This window comes from Fundulus heteroclitus, chromosome 15 (assembly GCF_011125445.2).
Source record: "Fundulus heteroclitus isolate FHET01 chromosome 15, MU-UCD_Fhet_4.1, whole genome shotgun sequence".
In the NCBI taxonomy this organism is placed as follows: Eukaryota; Metazoa; Chordata; class Actinopteri; order Cyprinodontiformes; family Fundulidae; genus Fundulus; species Fundulus heteroclitus.
The window spans coordinates 28,787,366-28,805,872 of record NC_046375.1 but is presented as its reverse complement, the minus strand read 5'-3'; the positions used below and the strand labels follow the sequence as shown (position 1 = coordinate 28,805,872).

At 39.7% G+C, this 18,507-nt stretch overlaps 1 protein-coding gene across 1 annotated transcript; it reads left to right on the top strand.

Moving 5' to 3' along the window:
* The first annotated feature begins 1,652 nt into the window (after positions 1-1,652).
* On the top strand, positions 1,653-18,005 carry frk (fyn-related Src family tyrosine kinase). Its single transcript, XM_012854099.3, has 8 exons — positions 1,653-2,226; positions 8,692-8,813; positions 12,524-12,687; positions 12,764-12,932; positions 13,327-13,485; positions 16,078-16,259; positions 16,395-16,560; positions 16,671-18,005. Exons 1-8 carry the CDS (start codon positions 1,838-1,840, stop codon positions 16,877-16,879), a joined length of 1,560 nt encoding a protein of 519 aa, XP_012709553.2. The 5' UTR covers positions 1,653-1,837; the 3' UTR covers positions 16,880-18,005.
* The last annotated feature ends 502 nt before the right edge of the window (positions 18,006-18,507 follow it).

Sequence of the window (18,507 nt, the reverse complement as noted above, 5' to 3'; positions counted from 1 at the left end):
AATCCCACCTCTGCCAAAAGGGGGTCACTGTTATTTAGGGCTTACAGGCTGAGAAGTTTTCTCTGACTGCTGGACACTCCCACGAGGGCACCACTCATGGTCTTTTGTGACCTTTCTGAATCTGACCACTCTCTGAAGTTCACATCATTTACATGCCCAGCGTTGCCCCACATGTTCTCACAGACACTTCATTAGGTACACATATTCAATCACATGGCAGCAACTCAATGCATTTAGGCTTCTAGATCTGTAGATGTTGATATGTCACAGTTCAAACCAAGCACCAGAATAGGAGAGAAAGGGCATTTAATGGACTTTGACTGTGTCTGGGTATTATAAAACCTACTCATCTACTGGGATTTTCACACACAACAGTAAGAAGAAAATATCTAGTTGTCGGAAGTGGGTGGACAGAAATGCCTTCGGGATGATTTTTTTTATTGTTTTTTTTTTTGGTCATGGGGCCCCAAAATTCTTGCTGGTACCCCTGTCTTCTTCCTTTGAATTGTTACAGCGCTGTTTGATTTGTGTTGGCACATTTGTTTTGAGCAGCTATGACTAATGATGTTTCTATTTCAACAGCTAATGTTTCTATTAATTCAATAAGACAACAAGTATTTTTTTCAAGTTTAACCTTTTTTTGTTACTGGTTTTGTAAATGAACATGGGTCCTTTTGTTTATTTTATGCAGGCGATGAAAAGGCAAAACAATGCTCAGCTTTGAGGGGAAGAGAGTGATGAAAAGACAGAAATGATGAAGGTAAGAGAGATTAAATTAGCATTAAATAGATGGCTGCTGTCCATGCACCCCAGCAGTTGCTCAGACTCATGTCCCTGTGTTGTTCAAAAGAAACAAAAAGTGACCGCATGGCCTTTAGACTGGTACTGACCACGGATAAAGGTGTTCACTTATTATAGTGATATCCAGGCTGGAAGGAATTCACTACACAATTATAATTTCAATATAAAATATGTGGATTACTTAATAAAGCACACTTTATGCATGCCTTTTTTTATATTTCAGTTTAATCTAAAATTAATTCAGACAAAAAGGCAGACAGGTGGAAATTTTTCGGCAATGTTTTTGATTTGTCAGGAGAGACATGTGAGAATGTGAGTACAGAGAAGAAATCATAAGAAAAAGAAAAGAGAGGCAGAGAAAGAAAGTAGGCCTATATATAGATAAAAAGAGGACAGAGATAGAGAGGAATATGTGAGAAAGTCTGGCTATGGCCCTGCCTGTGGTCAACAGGCTGGCATGAGGACTGGCCCGGTGGTTTGGAGGGAAATTCTTGCAGTGTGACTCGAGAAATAAGAGCGGGTCAATATTAATTAAGAATGTCATACTTAGGTATTAAATATACTTTATTTAACACATAGGAGTCAGAATCATCCCTGCTAGGAAGCAAACTGGGGAGCTTTGCGTGGTTAAACATGAGCCAGGTTAATATAATAAAAATAATAATAATAAAAAAGTCAAAGTTTAATAAAAGCTAATACAAAAAACTTTAGAACGGGTTGAAATTGGTAACTCTTCAGCAGTGTTTATCATTAATAGGCTATATGGCGCTTAACCAGCTTCATGCGTTCTTGTTAAGGGTGACAAACAACGGCCATGACGTCAGCAAGGTGCTGACAGGATGGTCACGCCCCATTCCTGCAGGTGCAGGTGATTTTCTCCGTCTGAACCGAGAAGTTGCTCGTCAAACAGGAAACCTCTCGTGGTCAAAGATCGCTGCCGTCCTGTTCCGGGACCATTAGTATCTCTGGCGTTTGCGGCATAATGAGGCCAGCGGCGCAGTGACTGGGTGGCTGTGATTGAAGAGCGGAGCCCACCATGGGGACCAAGGTTTCGAGCTGGGACAGAGTTGTCTCGTGCTGTTGCTGCAAGAAGGCCGAGAAGAACAAGGAGAGCAGTAAAGTCATCACAGTTATTTCCAACCCAGCGGTGGTCGGGAAGGTGGAGGTGGACCACCCTGTTAACAGACCTCTACCCTCACCCCCGGGCTTCGTAAAGCCAAGTGGGGGCCGCTACATCGCCCTGTTTGATTACTCTGCCCGTACTGTGGACGATCTGACATTTAACTCCGGGGATGTTCTGGAGCTTCTGGACCCCAGCGCCGGAGAGTGGTGGATCGCTAGAGCCATCACCGGGATCTCGACCAACAAACAAGGATACATCCCAGCCAACTACGTGGCCCCTGTGGAGAGCATTGACGCGGAACCGTGAGTACTTCCGCTTTAATTTACAGTAGCTGCTTTCTAAAGGGTTCCCTGTATTGTTGCCTCTGGTTCTCTGAAGTCTGAACCCATGATGGGACCTTCTGCGCTCAGGTGGCCCACCAAATTCGGTGACCATTCGAGATTATGACAGCAGAGGGCGCTGTTTGAAAACTGCCCCGGAAAACAAAACGACAAATGAAGAGTGGGACTGAAATACAGATGGTCACATATTCTGATAGAGGTTATAAAAAAAGATGTGACCGTACTGGAAGTTAATAGCTAGTAACTCACCCAGCCCATCCTTTAATATCAGTTCATACACAGTAAAGACAGGAAAGTGACCTATGGGCTGTTTACACCAAAGTAAAAAACTGGTTCCTTTAATTTCCAGTAAATATTTTTCTTTACTGGAAAATGGAGTCCCATTTTTCCCTCCTACAGTTATCAGGACATGTATCTGTCTGGATATCAGCCCAGGTTCACAGGGACCCCTGTGACTGGTGGTCATATTTCTAGATAAATATATGGATTATTTTACTCCAGAAGATAAAAAAGAACATTGTGTATTCCAGGGCTAGCCAAAATTTGTACTAGGGCTTGGCCATTAGGACAACTGAAAACTTTATTTAGGGCCTCACTTCCTGGCACGCCCTTACTAATTACTACACACTGGGATGAATGGTGGAGGAAGGGTGAAATCTATAGTTTTGTTCATCAGCAGACAGGAGAAAAAAACAAGACAACTTGCTGGTTAATAGAGTTACAGGGTGTGTCTGTGTGATGGTTTCCACCAGCTCAAGCTCAACCAGCGAACTGATTAAATTAGTGTTAAAATAACTCTGGTAATAACATTTTCAAATTATAAATGTTTACACCTGGAGCCCTATTTAAACCTGCCACCATAAATCTAAGCACTCAACATTGGCTACCACAGTCAGGCTCCTTTTGTGTACATTGTATCCTTCTGAAAAGTTTAAGTATAATATAAAGTTTGAAGGTACTAACAAGACTTCTAATGAAGAAAATAAAAATGCAATATTTCAGAGTCCATATTATAAACCTATAAAACCAACAGTTCTTATAAAACACACACACACACACACACACACACGTCCAAATGAAAGGGTTGATGTCTGGAAATGACTCATGCTTATGCAAATAAACTGTAACCTAATTGAATGTGAATAGTTTATACTTAACAAGGTGGAGATGCTTATATGCTAAATTAAAATCTGATAAACTGTATAAACAAAGGTAGCGTTAATGATTAGTTACAATTTTGATAGTTATGTGCCTAAACGCACAAATTTAATAAAATGTATTAACATTATAGAGTTTTGTCTTAAGCTTGACATTAAAGAAGAAATGAATATGAAAAAATTTGATAAGATGGTTTTGGAGTCTTCATACTCTACTCACAAACTACATGCATAAAAAAGACAATCAATCAATCAATGGGCGTTTGGATCAGAACTGGCTCCAATAGTTGATGGGTTAGAGCTGACAGACGGAGTTGGTCCGGTTGTGACCGAACACATTACCTTTCTAAATTTTAAGGCCGTTAGAAATAAAGATCAATATTGTATAGAAACAAAGAGCACAGTTTAGACGGCTATTAACTGCGTATCCTTTAGTTTAACTGATTGGCAGGATATTGGGTTTTACTTTTTCAAGTCATTCAACCCGATTGCCATGGAACTAGGTAATGGCCTGTGTTACAGTCTCTCATAGGAATTATGGTGACCTGCTCAAATTAAGTTGTATAACTTTGTCATGGAATGACAGGATGCAGAAAGTAAGTTATTTTTACAATTTCTACTAGTTTTAAAGGAACAGTTCAAAATTGACTTTTTTAATATAAGGACTCCCTCAATAGTGGAAATCAGTGAGTTACATCTATGTTTTATATTTGGTCTTGTGGAAATTACCTGTAAATTTTATTGCTGTCATGCAACAACAGTAAAAGGTGATCAGAAATGTGATAGTAAGCCATATAGTTCTATTCTTTTTTTCCTTGGAGCAAAGTTTTGACTTGTGTCATGGCCAGAGTTGATCATTATCCCAGACCAGGGACCAGGTTAATAATTCCTACCAAGAGGAAACACAGAAGAACAACAGTGCACGAAAACTAGTTTCCTGATGGTTCCTGGACATTGTACTCTTGAATTACATGGTTCCAAACATGGCTGTGGGACAACTGTAGTTTAGAAGCTGTTGGTACGTTTAGATTTAAATTCAAGGGCTTGATGTGTTGAACTGTTTGGTAGCAATCTGACAGCAGAAATGTGACTCATGTAGCTTTACAGAAAAAGTAAAAAATAAAAACCAAGTAGCTGAGGGTGGCGCCCTAGCTAATAGATTGGTCTGACCTGTTTGTACCCAGCTTCTGGCTGGTTCATCTGGGTTTCCTTAAAGGAATAAAGCAGTTTCTTTATTTAGTTCAGGAATGTGTTAGCTCATTGCTTTGCTCGCTACCTAACCTGATCTGCAAGTTTAAAGAATGTTCCATGACTAAGAAACTAAGCAGCCTTTGCACAAACATCTGATTAGCTCTTCATTACTGACTCATGGAAGCAATGAGAAGCAATGAGTCACCATTTCAGCTTTTTCAGATTGAATTGAATCTCCAGCAGGACCGACTCCGATGGGCAAGCAGTCCATCTTTGCTTCTCGTGGGTTAGGGTTAATTGTTCAGGTCAAAGGTATTTGACATGAAGCTGCAGGAGGAAGTGTTGTCTGAAAAGCCAATAGCTGGCTGCTCCAGTGTGGATGTTCAGTGGGCTCTAGAGAATGAAACGTCTCACCTGAAGTAAGAAAGTTCATGTTGTGAGAAACGAGCTTAGATCAGACCAGTTTGCTGGCGAATCCATCAAAGTGAAGCCTTTGAACGAGTATCAGTACTTTTGACATTGTTAGCAGTTGTTGATACTTGGTGGGAAGGGAAACCATTATCTCCATAAAGCTGTCAGCAGAAAGGAGCACCAACATTTCCTGGATGAGGGACTTAGGACTTGGTACAACATTGTTGTAGTGCATCTTCTGGATATGTCATTCTTCCTGGGGTCCCACCTGAAGCGCTGACTCCAGCTGAAGACCACCCCTGGCAAATCTCTCAAACTCCTCAATAGACTTTGTTTCACACTCACCCCAAGTCAGCAGTTGTCCCTCTTGTTTTTACAGTTTTCTTCCAATTAATTTTCCAAATATATGCTTGAAACAAAAATCTGTGAACTGCCTCTTTTGTAGCCTACCTTCCATGTGGCAGTTGTCATGGAGTGCTACACATTCAGGAGATTTCCCCATAAATGTTTAGACCCAAACATGACCACAATGTGAGATTTGTGTATAAAACATTTTTTTTTTTACCTTTTCATGTTGTATTAAAATTTTTAGAAAAAGTAGTTGTATATTTTTTTCTTCAGCTATAAAACCCAATCATTAACAGCTTGAGATATATGTTGTCAGTCATCTTAGTTTTACTTTAATTTAAAGATGTCTAGTAGTTTAACTTTATAACAATTTTCACATTTAATGAAACGTCCCCAAATGATGGATTAAAACTAGGAATTCCTTTCATCAGCAACCGTGCCAAAAGCCAGTGATCTCTCACTTTTACTGTCTTTCTAAAGCAAAACAGAAGTGAAACGTGGGATTCCGAGCAGCAGATAATTACCCTAGTGCAAGTTTCAGATGTTTGATTATAACCTTGATTGTTTTATGTTTACATACCCAACAAACTGCGAACCAAAGTTTAAAATGGATTTGCATAAATACGTTTGTTCACTACTGTAGATCTATTTTTTCTTTATATAGTTTCCTACTGATGAACAGAAAATGATTTGTAATCTACAGTGGTAATGGAGAAATGTAAATGTTAGATGTAGGTAAACTTTGTGAACAGAACTGAGCCTTTTAAGGGAAAAAGCAATTCTAAAGAACCCTATGGGAAAAGCCACATCTGTGAAATAATCTGAACCGAAGGCACTTCTATGTTCCAGTGGCTGATTTACACTGTGATGATTTAAGATTGTTAAACTAAAAAAAAAGTCGTATCATTTACCATCCTCCAGGCGGTTAAGGGAGAGGATCCAAGCCTGGTTTTGCTGGAAGTTGGTTTTAGAACCACCATGGCAGACATTTTAACCTTTTTTCTGCAGTATGTATGGTTATATTACTTTATGATAGTAAAAAAAGTTTAGCTGGCCCCCAGCTTTTAATAAGTGTAAATTTTCATAAAACAGCTTTCATACTGTAGATGGTGTGCAAAGGACTAATGCAATGCCATCATTTCTACCTATTTCAGCTGCAGGCGGTCCTTTTGAGACCAGGGAATAATGATACTTTGACTTTCTCAAGCAAGATAAAAGTTGAAAGCTTTTTTTTTTTTTTTTTTCCCCAAAAATTTTTGTGTGTTCTCTATTATGTTGATTAAAGTGTATTACTAATATTTTGGCAATCTAAAAATTGGTGTTTAGGGGTAATTTCTGACACGAGGGATTCTAAGACTGCTGTTTAATATTAAAATATTTTGGTAGATTTCTTGATCGAATAGACAATCTTCTCTTGTATATATGTTTAGAATGCAGCATGGATTTCATTGACAATAAAAGGTCAATGCTTAATTTGCTTAATTTAAAAAAAATATTTGGTAAATTAAATTTAGCCCTAACCCTAGAAGGTGAGTTGCGGTTTAAAGGCAGGTGTTACAATGACTGCTTGTGGCCGTTCTAGTAGATGCAGTACGGTGGAGGTTCCGAGTGTTAAGAGTTTTGTTGCTTTCCACAGTCACCTCATGGTAGCCGTGAGTTTTCTGTGCCTTCTTAATGCTGGTAGGCTGGTAGGTAGAGTAGTGGAGATCTCCGTAGTCAGTAGGAGAGAGAGATCACTAGTCCATCACAGGGCAATGGAGACCCACAGGACAGATATGATTTTAGAACCAAACTGAACTCAACCACTCCGTGCTTTATGGAGAGAAAAAGTCACATGAATGTTACTCAATTTAAAATAGTTTAGCCAGGTGGTTCAGGATGCTCGGCAGCCTTTTGTTACAGTCCTTTATTTTCATTTCATAACCTGAAATTATGTCTGCCTTGTCAACAGGCTGTCACATTACAAAGCTGTTTTATAGGCTTCTCCTGGAAGTATTTCTCTGCCACTGACTCTGCTTCAGGGTAGTTAGTCATAGCAGGAAATCTATCATAGTATAAAACAAAAGTATGGCATTACTAATTTTAAAAACCATTGAATGTACCCATAGATCACAAAGCACCACTGGGTTTTTTTTAATCAGATCAGTGGATTGCTGTTGCCCTTTTTTTTTTTTTTTAAATCACCGTCCTACAGTTCATGCATTATGCTTGATTCAGGTACCTAGGTCTGTCTGTTCCTCTCATGGCTGTAAGTGAGATAAAACTGTCTCTTCACCCTGTTTATTTGCAAAGCATCATATATACACTGGCTAATTTAAAGGGCTTTACAGGAAAACAAAGAAATGGAAAAAGGGCCATTTAAAAGCACAGAAAACTCATTAAAACACAAAGCATCAAATAAAAATGTTACAAATGCAGATTCAGGTGGGTATGAAGCCAACACATGATAAAAATTAATCTTTGAACTTTATGGACAAACTGCAGTAAACATGGTTTCGTTCCAGGTTTTAAAGAGCCAGTAGTTAAATGCTGTGGACTTACTGAGTGAAGGTGTCTTTGATGACTTAAGGCAGGGGTCTTCAACTCCAGTCCTTGAGGTCCGGTGTCCTGAAACTTTCACATGTGACCCTGGTCCAACAGACCTGAATCAAATGGCAGAATGAACTCCTCAGTAGCTCTGCTAATGACCTGGTTATTTCACTCAGGTGTGTTGAAGCAGAGATGCATAAAAGTTGCAGGACACTGGACTTCAAGGACTGGAATTGAAGATCCCTGACCTAAGGGGTTTACATATTTCATACCAGACTAGTATCTCTTTATTGTATTTAGAACCAAAACCATTAAGAGTCTTTGTAGACAATTAACACAATGTTAAACTGTATTTGCCTTTTTCTATTTAACAGTGCAGCGTTTTTAGGACGTGATTCATGTTCCTAGTGGAGGTCAGGCCTCTGGCACCAGTGTTTTGGATCGGCTATGGCTGCCTTTACAACAATGTAGCGTACTAAAAATAAAAGCATGCCAACATTTTTCTGTCACAAGATATTTTCTAGTACTGCAAAATCTGAGCTAGGGAGGGTAATGTTTTTCTGTAAAAGTAGCCCGAGAATGGAGCCTTGAGGAACCCTTATTATTAGTTTGGATTTATTACTGTTTAATGATTCAAATGTCTTCCAGGGTGAATGGATTAAATAAACTAATACTTTACCCATACCTAAATAATACATCTGATAAAAATAAATGCATAAATTATTTGAATTTAGTTAAAAGTCGATGCACATTTTGATTAACTAAGAAAATTATTGTTTCTAACTTCCAGATGGTATTTCCCAGACACCAAGAGGCTGGATGCAGAGAAGTTGCTCCTGGCCAATGGGAACCTGCAAGGTTCATTCCTCATTAGAAACTCTGAAAGTCAGAAAGGAGAGTACTCTCTGTCAAGTAAGTGAACTGGGAGCAGGACACAGTAGTTTGGGCTTCAGGCTAAATGTGATGTTTTGGGCTGTGGTTTGTAAGCACATCGTTCAAACCAGACTCTTTTCTACGGCTTTATCTAAAAGACTGCCTCTGTGACAGTTTCAACTTCTTCTTTTTCTCTCTGAAGTGCAGAAAAGGATGGAGGAAGCTTGTGATGTTTAGATTTTCTGTCTTATTTAACCAGTTGGCATTTGTTTGGAGTACTTCATACAGAACAAATCCCAAAAATGTTCTGTTGCCGGACTTCCTTTAAATGACGATACAACCAACAGCCCGTGATCAATAATCCCCTCGCTGAATGTTATTTTCTCAGTTGGTCCTAAACACACGTCGCCCAACAATCCCAGCATTGTTCAGCAGGTGACGTTGTTGCCCGTGACTGATGGTGTGATTGTTATCAAGGTGAATAAATACAGAACCCAGTTACCATGAAAGCTGTTTGATAACTTTATCTCTTTACTTTATCTCAACCTTGCCCATTCCAAGCCCTCTGTTTGTTCCATGGTGCGTTATTAAAGGAAAGTAGTGACTTATTTTTTTATACAGTACCTGTTCTGTTTACTCGTGTCGTATAGTAAAATGTTTTAAAAACCCAAATGAATAGATTAAAAGCTGTCTAGAATAAGCTCTAACTCAGCTGTCTAACCTTCTGGAATTAGTCTGCAGCCGAGCAACATTAGACAAACCATGTCCGGCCTTTTATTTTACTTTCAGTTGGGGGTGGGAAATAAGTATGCAGTTTAAGGGGAGGTACCTTTTGGCCAGTGTGTGGTCCAGATTGTGCTCAAAATTTTACGTTAATGCAGATTTCAGGTTTTATACTGGTTACCTAGATAGGATTGGAACTTCTGATGTTGTAAAATAGGTAAATCCAAAAATCATACCTAGCCCACCTCCATTTCTTTTCTGATTATTTACCATTGTCCCAGGCTTGGAGGAGCTAATCCTATATTTGATGGCCAACTATTCTAGTCTGTGCATGGAATTGGTATCATTACAGAAGTTCACATGTATGCCAATAACATTTTTGCGTTTCCTGGATGTGGAAATGGTTCTTTCCCATCTCCTCAAACATAAGATGATGAGATAATAGAATGTTACCGTTCTGTTTACAACTTGTTAAAATGGACCGTGTTTGCAAAGACAATCGCTTTAGTAGTGCTTGAAACATTAAGTTATGACATTCAATACAGATGTGTTACAGTGATCAAAGCATCATATATGCATATATCCACACATACAGTGCCATGCAAAAGTATTTACACCGTATTTCATTTGGGTGTTATCTGATTGACCGGTACCAAGTTACACACAACTGAAATGGAAAGAAAACTGTACTTCAATTTTATTTATATAGCACCAATTCATGAAACATGTCATTTAAAGGCACTTTACAAAGTCAAATTCAATCATATTATACAGATTATACATATTGGGTCAGATTATACAGATTGGTCAAAAATTTCCTATATAAGGGAACCAGTTTATTGCGTCAAAGTCCCGACAAGCAGCATTCACTCCTGGAGAAGCGTAGAGCTACAGGGAGAGTCGTCTGCATTATCCATGGCTTTGCAGCAATCCCTCATACTTGGGTTTTCAATTTTATTAATGAGTGCTAACAACAAGGAGGCTCCAAGCTTGCCCTACTGCTCCATCAGTCACTTGCAAACCACTGATCCAGAGGGTGTTTTTATTTTTGCTGGGGACTTTAATCAGTTCAGCGTGAGGCCTGTTCTCCCACAATTCCATCATGATGGGAATTTTGCAACTAGAAGCTCAGACAAACTAGAAAAAGCCTACACAAATGCAGCCCCCCACCCCCACCTTGGTTGGCTCATCAGACCATCTCTGGTTTACACTAATTCCTGCATTCAGGAACCTCCCTATCAGAGGAAAACCCACTGGGGTCTGGCCTACAGCATCTGTGTCAGCATTATGGGACTGTTTTGAGTGCATGACCCGGTACATGTTCAGGGAGGCTACAAATGAAAACCAACACACCAATGTAGAGGAATAATCTGAATCTGTGTGTGGATACATCAAGTTCATTGAGGATGTCTCTGTGACCAAGATCGTCTCCATACGGCTAAATCAGAAACCCTGGAGGTCCACTGAGGTACGCATAATGCTGAGCACATGAAATTCAGTGTTCAAGTGACTGAGAGGCATTCAGATCACCCAGAGCTAACCTGAACCATGCCATAAAAATAGCAAAGTGTGCCTATGGTCAGAAAATCCAAAGATTCTTTCATGACCTGACAAACACCAGACTCATGTGGCAGGGTATCAAAACCATCACAGACTGCAAGGCTGCTCCTTTACGGTGCAAGTATGACAAAGACTAAATGAATAAAAACTAAACTAAATAATATAGTTTAGATGCAGCTCTCTGGAGGGCTTTTACTATTTTTGAACTTGAGGGCACCACATATGGTCCTTGGGGGCTACCAGATGCCAGCGGGAACCATGTTGGTGACTCCTATTATTCTAAGCTTTGGTCTAAACCAGCTGTGGGCAACACCAATCCTCGAGAGCTGCTGTCCTGCAATGTTTAGAGCCATTCCTGCTCCAGCATGACTTCACCAAAAGGCCAAACTACCTCCTTGGTTAGTGAGCAAGCCTTTGCCGATTTTGCTGACATGCCATTCCATTTATTCAGGTGTGTTGGAGCAGAGATGCACCTAAAGGTTGCAACTCCAGCCCTAGGGTGCTACTACACTGCAGACAACCTGATCAATACCCTCCCATTGTAAGTCTGGCTGGATGTTTGGGGTTGTTCTGCTGGAAGGTTAATCTTCTCCGGTATCCAGTCATTGGCTGCATCTAACATATTATCCTTCAGGATTTCCCTGTACATACTTTATCAATCTTCACATCAACTCTGAGTAGCTTCTTGTCAGTCTTCCACAAATGCCAGATGTGTTGTGTTCATGACTGGTAGTTGTCCTCTCAACAGATACTCCCACCTGAGCTGTAGATCACTGTATCTCCTCCAGAGTTACCATGGGCACCTTGGCTGCTTCTCTCATTAATACTCTTGTTCCTTGGTCTGGCAGTCTAGGTAGACATCTGTGTGTTGCTAGGTCTGTGGTTGGTCCATCCAGTCGGCATATTCAGATGATGGGTTGAACGGAGTTCTGAGAGATTTTTACAGCTTGGAGGATTGTTTTAGAACGTAACCCTGCATTATTCAATTTATGTAAATTGGTATTCCTATGCGTATTTTGTTGGTTCAAAATAAACGAGATAAAAAAAACGTCTTCACAACTTCCTCCCTGACCTGTCCTCTGTGCTCTTGGTCTTCATTATGCTGTTTGTTCTCCAAGGCCTTCACAGAACAGCTGGATTTATTTTGAGATTAAATCACATCTGAGTGGACTCCATTAACCAATTAGGTGACCTCTGAAGGCAATTTGCTCCACTGGATTCTGTTTTGAATTGTCAGTTAATGTTAGGAAAGCAAATGTGCGCAGAACAGATTTTATTTTTAAAATGAATCTCAACAGCACAGCTCATTTTCCCTCTTCTAATGCTGACTTTCAACTCAATTGTGAATGCATAGATTCAAACAAACCAAGCTTAATACAAAATCTTTAGACTTGAAATTTTCATTTGTTGGAGAAATCTTAGTTTCGCATTGGCGAGAACTAAAATGCTCCTCTATTGTTTCTCAGTTTTGCACCAAGGGGCGGTGAAACACTATAAACTCCAGAAGCGGGAAGACGGTGACTACTACGTGTCTAGAACCAAGTCCTTCCCAACACTGAAGGACTTGGTGGAATTTTACTCCAGACAGTCTGATGGGCTGTGTGCGCGTCTGGGCGAGCCATGCAGAAAGGTAAACTGCCGCATTCAGGACCGCAGACACTGCTCACGTCTAGCTTGGTTCTCATCACTAACCTTCCTGTCTGCAGATAGAGGCTCCACAGACCTATGGTCTGTCCTACAACACGGTGGATCAGTGGGAGATTCCTCGCAGTTCTATCAAGCTGCTGACCAAGCTGGGAGCCGGACAGTTTGGAGAAGTCTATGAGGGGTTGTGGAACGGAACCACGTCAGTCGCTGTGAAGACCCTCAAACCTGGTACTGGAAAATAAACAGCTATTTGTGTTTTTGTTTTTTGACTGTTCTGTTAACTAGAACAGACACATTTCTCCACGTTTCACACTGCTTGCTCAATAAGATACATTAAATTACTAAGATCCATAAAATTTAAATCAGTTCATCGTTCTAGAGATTTCAAGCAGGCTACAGTGGGATGTTATTGCTGTACAGTCAGTTTGGAAGGTCCATTACAAACGGTGTAATGTAAATGACCTGCATTTACATTACACCGTTTGCATTTAAACAGTTAATGATTACTTTTTATGGCTTACTGTTTTAAAGCAAAAGATATCTAAAATCTTTAGAACTTTTAGGACGTTATTCAAAATAAGACTTATAGGAATGCCAAAATGCAGAGCTCTCTTCTTTTCAGGTACAATGGACCCTGCAGAATTCCTGGGAGAGGCTCAGCTCATGAAGAGGTTGCGGCACCCCAAGCTGATCCAGCTGTATGCCGTGTGCACCATGGAGGATCCCTTCTACATCATCACAGAGCTGATGAGGCACGGCAGCCTGCTGGAGTACCTTCGAAGTAAGTCGTCCACACACTCTGCTTCAAACGTCATGATGAGTGTTGATCTATAGACTTTCTGATTGTTTTGATATGGTGGGAATGCTTTTCCTAGCCACTACTCATAATTTAATATTTATTTATTTATTCTTAATTTCAAAATTCATAATTTTGTTAAGCTGTCAGTTTTACCGCAGGTCTTTTGCTGTCCCATTGCCTCTATCCTGTTTGTCAGCATCATCCAGCATGTCTGCCTCATCTTCTAGAGCAGTGTGATGGGTCCTGTTCAGACCTGCTGTTAGTGATGCATTGTAGCTGATTCAGTTACAGAAGGGAAACTTTAAGTATGACTCTTCGTACACTATAGTTCCATAAATGAGTACTACTGAGAGAGAAGTCATACTTTTTATTTCTGCTTTGTATTTCCTTTATGTGCAGTGCTGTAAGAAGTATTTGCCCCCAAAAGATTTCTTCAGGGTTTCCTTTTGTTACATTTTCAATCTTAAAACATCTTTGCAAATAGGGCAAAGCTAACCTGAACAAAGTGCAGTTTTCAAACCATTTAATTTGATAAGGAATAAAACAGCCTGGCCTAATATAAAAAAGCAATCACCCACCAAGTTAGATCATTCATTAATTGTGATAAACCACATTTTCTTGCTAATGGAGTTGCTTTGTGATGCCCAGGCCCAATTACTGCCAGAACTGTAGTCAAATAACTGCTTAAATAGAACCAGTGTGACAACATGAAGTTGGCTTAAAGACTTAAAAGAAAATGCATGTTATGCCCTGATTTGGGAAAAAAAGCTAGAAAAGCTGAAAAACAAGATCACTGATACCATTTCTAAGGCTTTAGGGCTTTATCGTTATCCACAAGTGGAGAAAAGCATGGAGCAACAGTGAACCTACCTAGAAGTGGCTGGCCTACCAAAATTACTCCAAGGCTACATTTGTAGCTTGTCTGGGAAGTCACCATAGAACCCAGAACATTCAAAGTTCTGCAGGTTTCACTGCCTCAGTTGAGGTTTATGATTGAACATTACAAGAGACTGTGGACCAAAATTGTACCCAAGGGATGGTTATAAGGTGAATACAGCTGACAGAAAAAAACAAAACCACAACAACAAACAAACAAAAGAATCCACACAAAAATCTAACATTTGCCAAAATGAAAAACATCCTGAGGATCCTCAAGACTTGTGGGGAAAATATGTTGAAAGGTGGAACTTCTGCTGCAAAACCATTAAACAAAGGAGTGGATGCTTTTTGGTCTAGAGCCACTTAGCTGCTTCAGAAACTGGAGAACCTGACATATTTAATGAAACTGTGACCAAGACCAATGTTCAATCACATTTGGTTTATGCAACAAAACAATGACCTTAAGCGCAGTAACTGACCCAGAATGGTTTAAAATTATAAAAGGAAGGCTTTGGAGTGGCCTAGTCAAAGTTCAGGCTGGTGTCAAACATGGTGTTCAAAAACCTTCCATTGTGGTGGGGGAAAAAAAGACCAAATTGCAACAGACGGGTTAGACTTGTTCCTCCTAAATGACTTTGTTGGATTGCTTTTTTGATAGATTAGAAAACCTTTTCCAGACTTCTTTCAGACTTTGATTATAAGTTTGTAAGAACAGTTGATCAGTCAAACTTTGGTTCCATTTCTGGAAGTAAAGGTCTGTTTTCAGGCTGTTGTGTAATTACAAGTAAAAACTTGAACAAGATTAAGGTTCCTTTTACCTTGGTCATTCCTACCTGTTTGGAATACTTTCTACTCGTTAGAACATTCTGAAATGACGTTACTGTTGAGGCATGTGGGAGATGAGAGCAGGTTAAAGCCTTACTGGTTCTGCAGCTCCTTTTTCTCTCAGAACCAGAGGACATATGTCTGGTTCTTGTAGGGCTCTGACATCTGAACATCAAATGTTCTTGGTGGTTCTAGGGCTTGACTTGTGACTAAGGGAAACCGAGCCTTTTCAGCTGCGTTTCCTAAACTCTAGCATGGTCTCCCTCTTTGTGTTAGCTCTGTCAGAACTCTGGATGAGTTTAAAGCTTTTTTTAAAAACACTCCTGGCTTTTAACTCCAGCGAGCATGCACAGTAGGCCAGGCTTTGTGCTGTCTTTTATTGTACATTTCATTTTTATATTACCTAATTGCTTACTGCTATTATGATTTTATCTTGTTTTTTTTTTTTTTATTTACCCGTGCAGTAGGCAGTTGCCTTATGGTGTATTAAATCGCTTTTTAAAAAAAAAAGTTGTAATTTTTGACTGGCTGAACTCTTCCCTAGTCCTTACTGTAAAAGGAACGATTTAATCAGCTGGCATCGAGCCTGCACGGAATGTCAGGTTCATTTTCTACATGTAGAAAATACTCAACAGACCTGTTGCAATGCCTTACTAGTGCATTGGAATTTCCGTGGACATTGTCGTTATATATATTAATGTTTAATCATACAAAAAAGATGGCAGCTGACTTTTCAAACCCTGCTACCAAAACCACCAGGTGTCTGTTTTATCAGACGGTTAGGCATAGATGCTCAACAATGACAGAGCATACTGAGGGTAAAACGTCATTGTTACTGAATATTTTCATTTATTTCTACCTTGATAATAGAGGACAAGGGTCTCACTCTGCGCATCTCAGACCAAATTGAAATGGCAGCCCAGGTGGCATCAGGCATGGCTTACTTGGAGCAGCAGAACTACATCCACAGAGACCTGGCTGCCAGGAACGTTCTGGTGGGCGACAACAACATCTGCAAAGTGGCAGATTTCGGTCTGGCCAGGGTTTTTATGGTAGGTTGGACATTTGCAGGTTGGATTCTACTGAAAACAAGTTTTTGTTTGTGATTTCTTCCTAAGTAGGAATGCTCCACTTTGCCAGATTTCAGTTCTTAAAATTAAAATCTTTTATATTTTTTTTTATTGTAGAAAGAAAATGAAAATGTATATGAGGCCAAGGAGGGGAGTAAATTCCCTGTGAAGTGGACTGCTCCGGAGGCAATCAATGATAATAAGTTCACCATCAAATCAGATGTTTGGTCCTTTGGCATCTTGCTGTATGAGATCATGACATTTGGTCAGATGCCTTACCCAAGTAAGAATCACATATCTTGTATAAAAGCCTTCAAATTATTCCACCAGCAATCGTGTCCAGTTGGATCAGTACTTATGTTCCATCTTTGTTTTGTTTTTTTCTCTCTCTAGCTATGACCAACATGCAGGTAGTCCAATGGCTTGCTAAAGGCAAAAGGATGGACTGTCCCCCCAACTGCCCGAAACAGCTGTACGACATCATGAGCGAATGCTGGAAGGAAAACGAACAGGAACGGCCCACGTTTGATACGCTGCAGTGGAAACTGGAGGATTACTTTGAGATGGATCTGACCTCCTATGATGACAGCTGCCGCTATTAGAGCAAAAGCCTTCTGTGACTGTTAATGAAGGATAAATCCAAATCAGTCGATTGGACATTGATTATAACATAACTGAAAATCCCACCTAATATGGTCAGATGAAGGATTTAAAACTGTATCAAGCAGAGTTTGAACTACAACCACACTTCTGTTCTTCACTTGTTTGAATGCACTTTTAGAGGGCCAGCTTATCTGTTGAGCCTGATTCCCATGTGACTGGAGGAGGCGCCGTTCAGATTAGCTGTCACTCAGAAGCATCTGGTTCTGCTGGTTTCATCCATACCACAAATTCTTTTCAACTGTTCAACTCATGCCGGGGGTCACCTGGTATGATCTGGGAACTCTGTTTGTTTTAAGCCTTCATGTCATGGTGTTTTTAAAAGATGTTTGCAGAAATGTTAAACGAAAACAGTGATCCATATATAGCCTTAGAGATTTACTTTGTCATTTTCCTGCTCTTTAGCTATGGAGCATCACACTTCTGTTGCTCCATGCTGATTAACTCCAACCATTAAAGCAATGCTTAAAGACACAGGAAATTCCCAGCACTCTACTTCCACATCATTTTCCTGCATTATAATGACTTGGTGAGTGAGCAGTCAAAAGACAGACTTCTTTTCTTGTGCAAAGAGTTTTTGCTGCTCAGACCTGTTGGGATTCCTGGCTCATTCTCTGAACAAATAGAACCTGTTTGTTGACTTCATGGCCTGATGCTTTTAATGTTCTAAACAAATTCCTCATAATTGTATATTCTAACCACTGAAAGTGTTTATAGAAATCTTGCTGTATTTAAACTTGATTATCTTTATGCCTTACTTAATTAAACAAATTCTATTTATGATGAAGAGGTTGGGTTGTTGTGTATGTGGGGCCCAGCTCTAATCGGAGGAGACCCATGAAATACTGACATCAGTCAAAATGTCTGTATTGAATTATAATAATGGACCAAGGAATTGGCCAGAAATCAGAATACAGTTTCATTCAGTTCTGATCAATAAGTTAATTGGTTGGAATTTAAATTTCCAAATAGTTTTGACATTTATGGGCTGTAAAGGCACCACCAAAACTTTTGGATCGTCTTTTTGTTTTGTTTTTTGGAATGAATAAAAATCAGATTTGGATGAGACGTATCTGGTTTGATGCATAAATAGAGATAATTGTTAGGTTTGTTCATTTTCAGTTGGATTCAAAGTGCTACCTCTATCAAGGAACTCATAGGGCATTTCCCCTCATATCTAGTAAGTAATCCAGAAATTAGTTCAATCCAGGAAAAGCTTGATTGGTGCATCTATTTTCTCCTCAAATCTAAATATTTTGTGCTCAATGACCTTATCTGATGGTTATTTTAGTTCTGGTATTGCAAGGGAAAACCACATAAAGCAGACCAGACTTTTCCATCCATTGAAGGTTCAGGTCTACCATTTTCATCTGATGTAATCGAAGCATGTCTACCTTAGTGTTGCTGTTTCAGGATAAATCCCTTAAAAATGCAAGTTTTTAAGTTGTTTTCTGCTCCACAACTCCCTCCACGTCCAATTACCCCCACATTCAATTCTGTGTCTGAGTTTACAGCATGAACTGCCCATCAGTGTCCAGGAAAATGGATGGCTGAATAAAAGCCTGTTGAA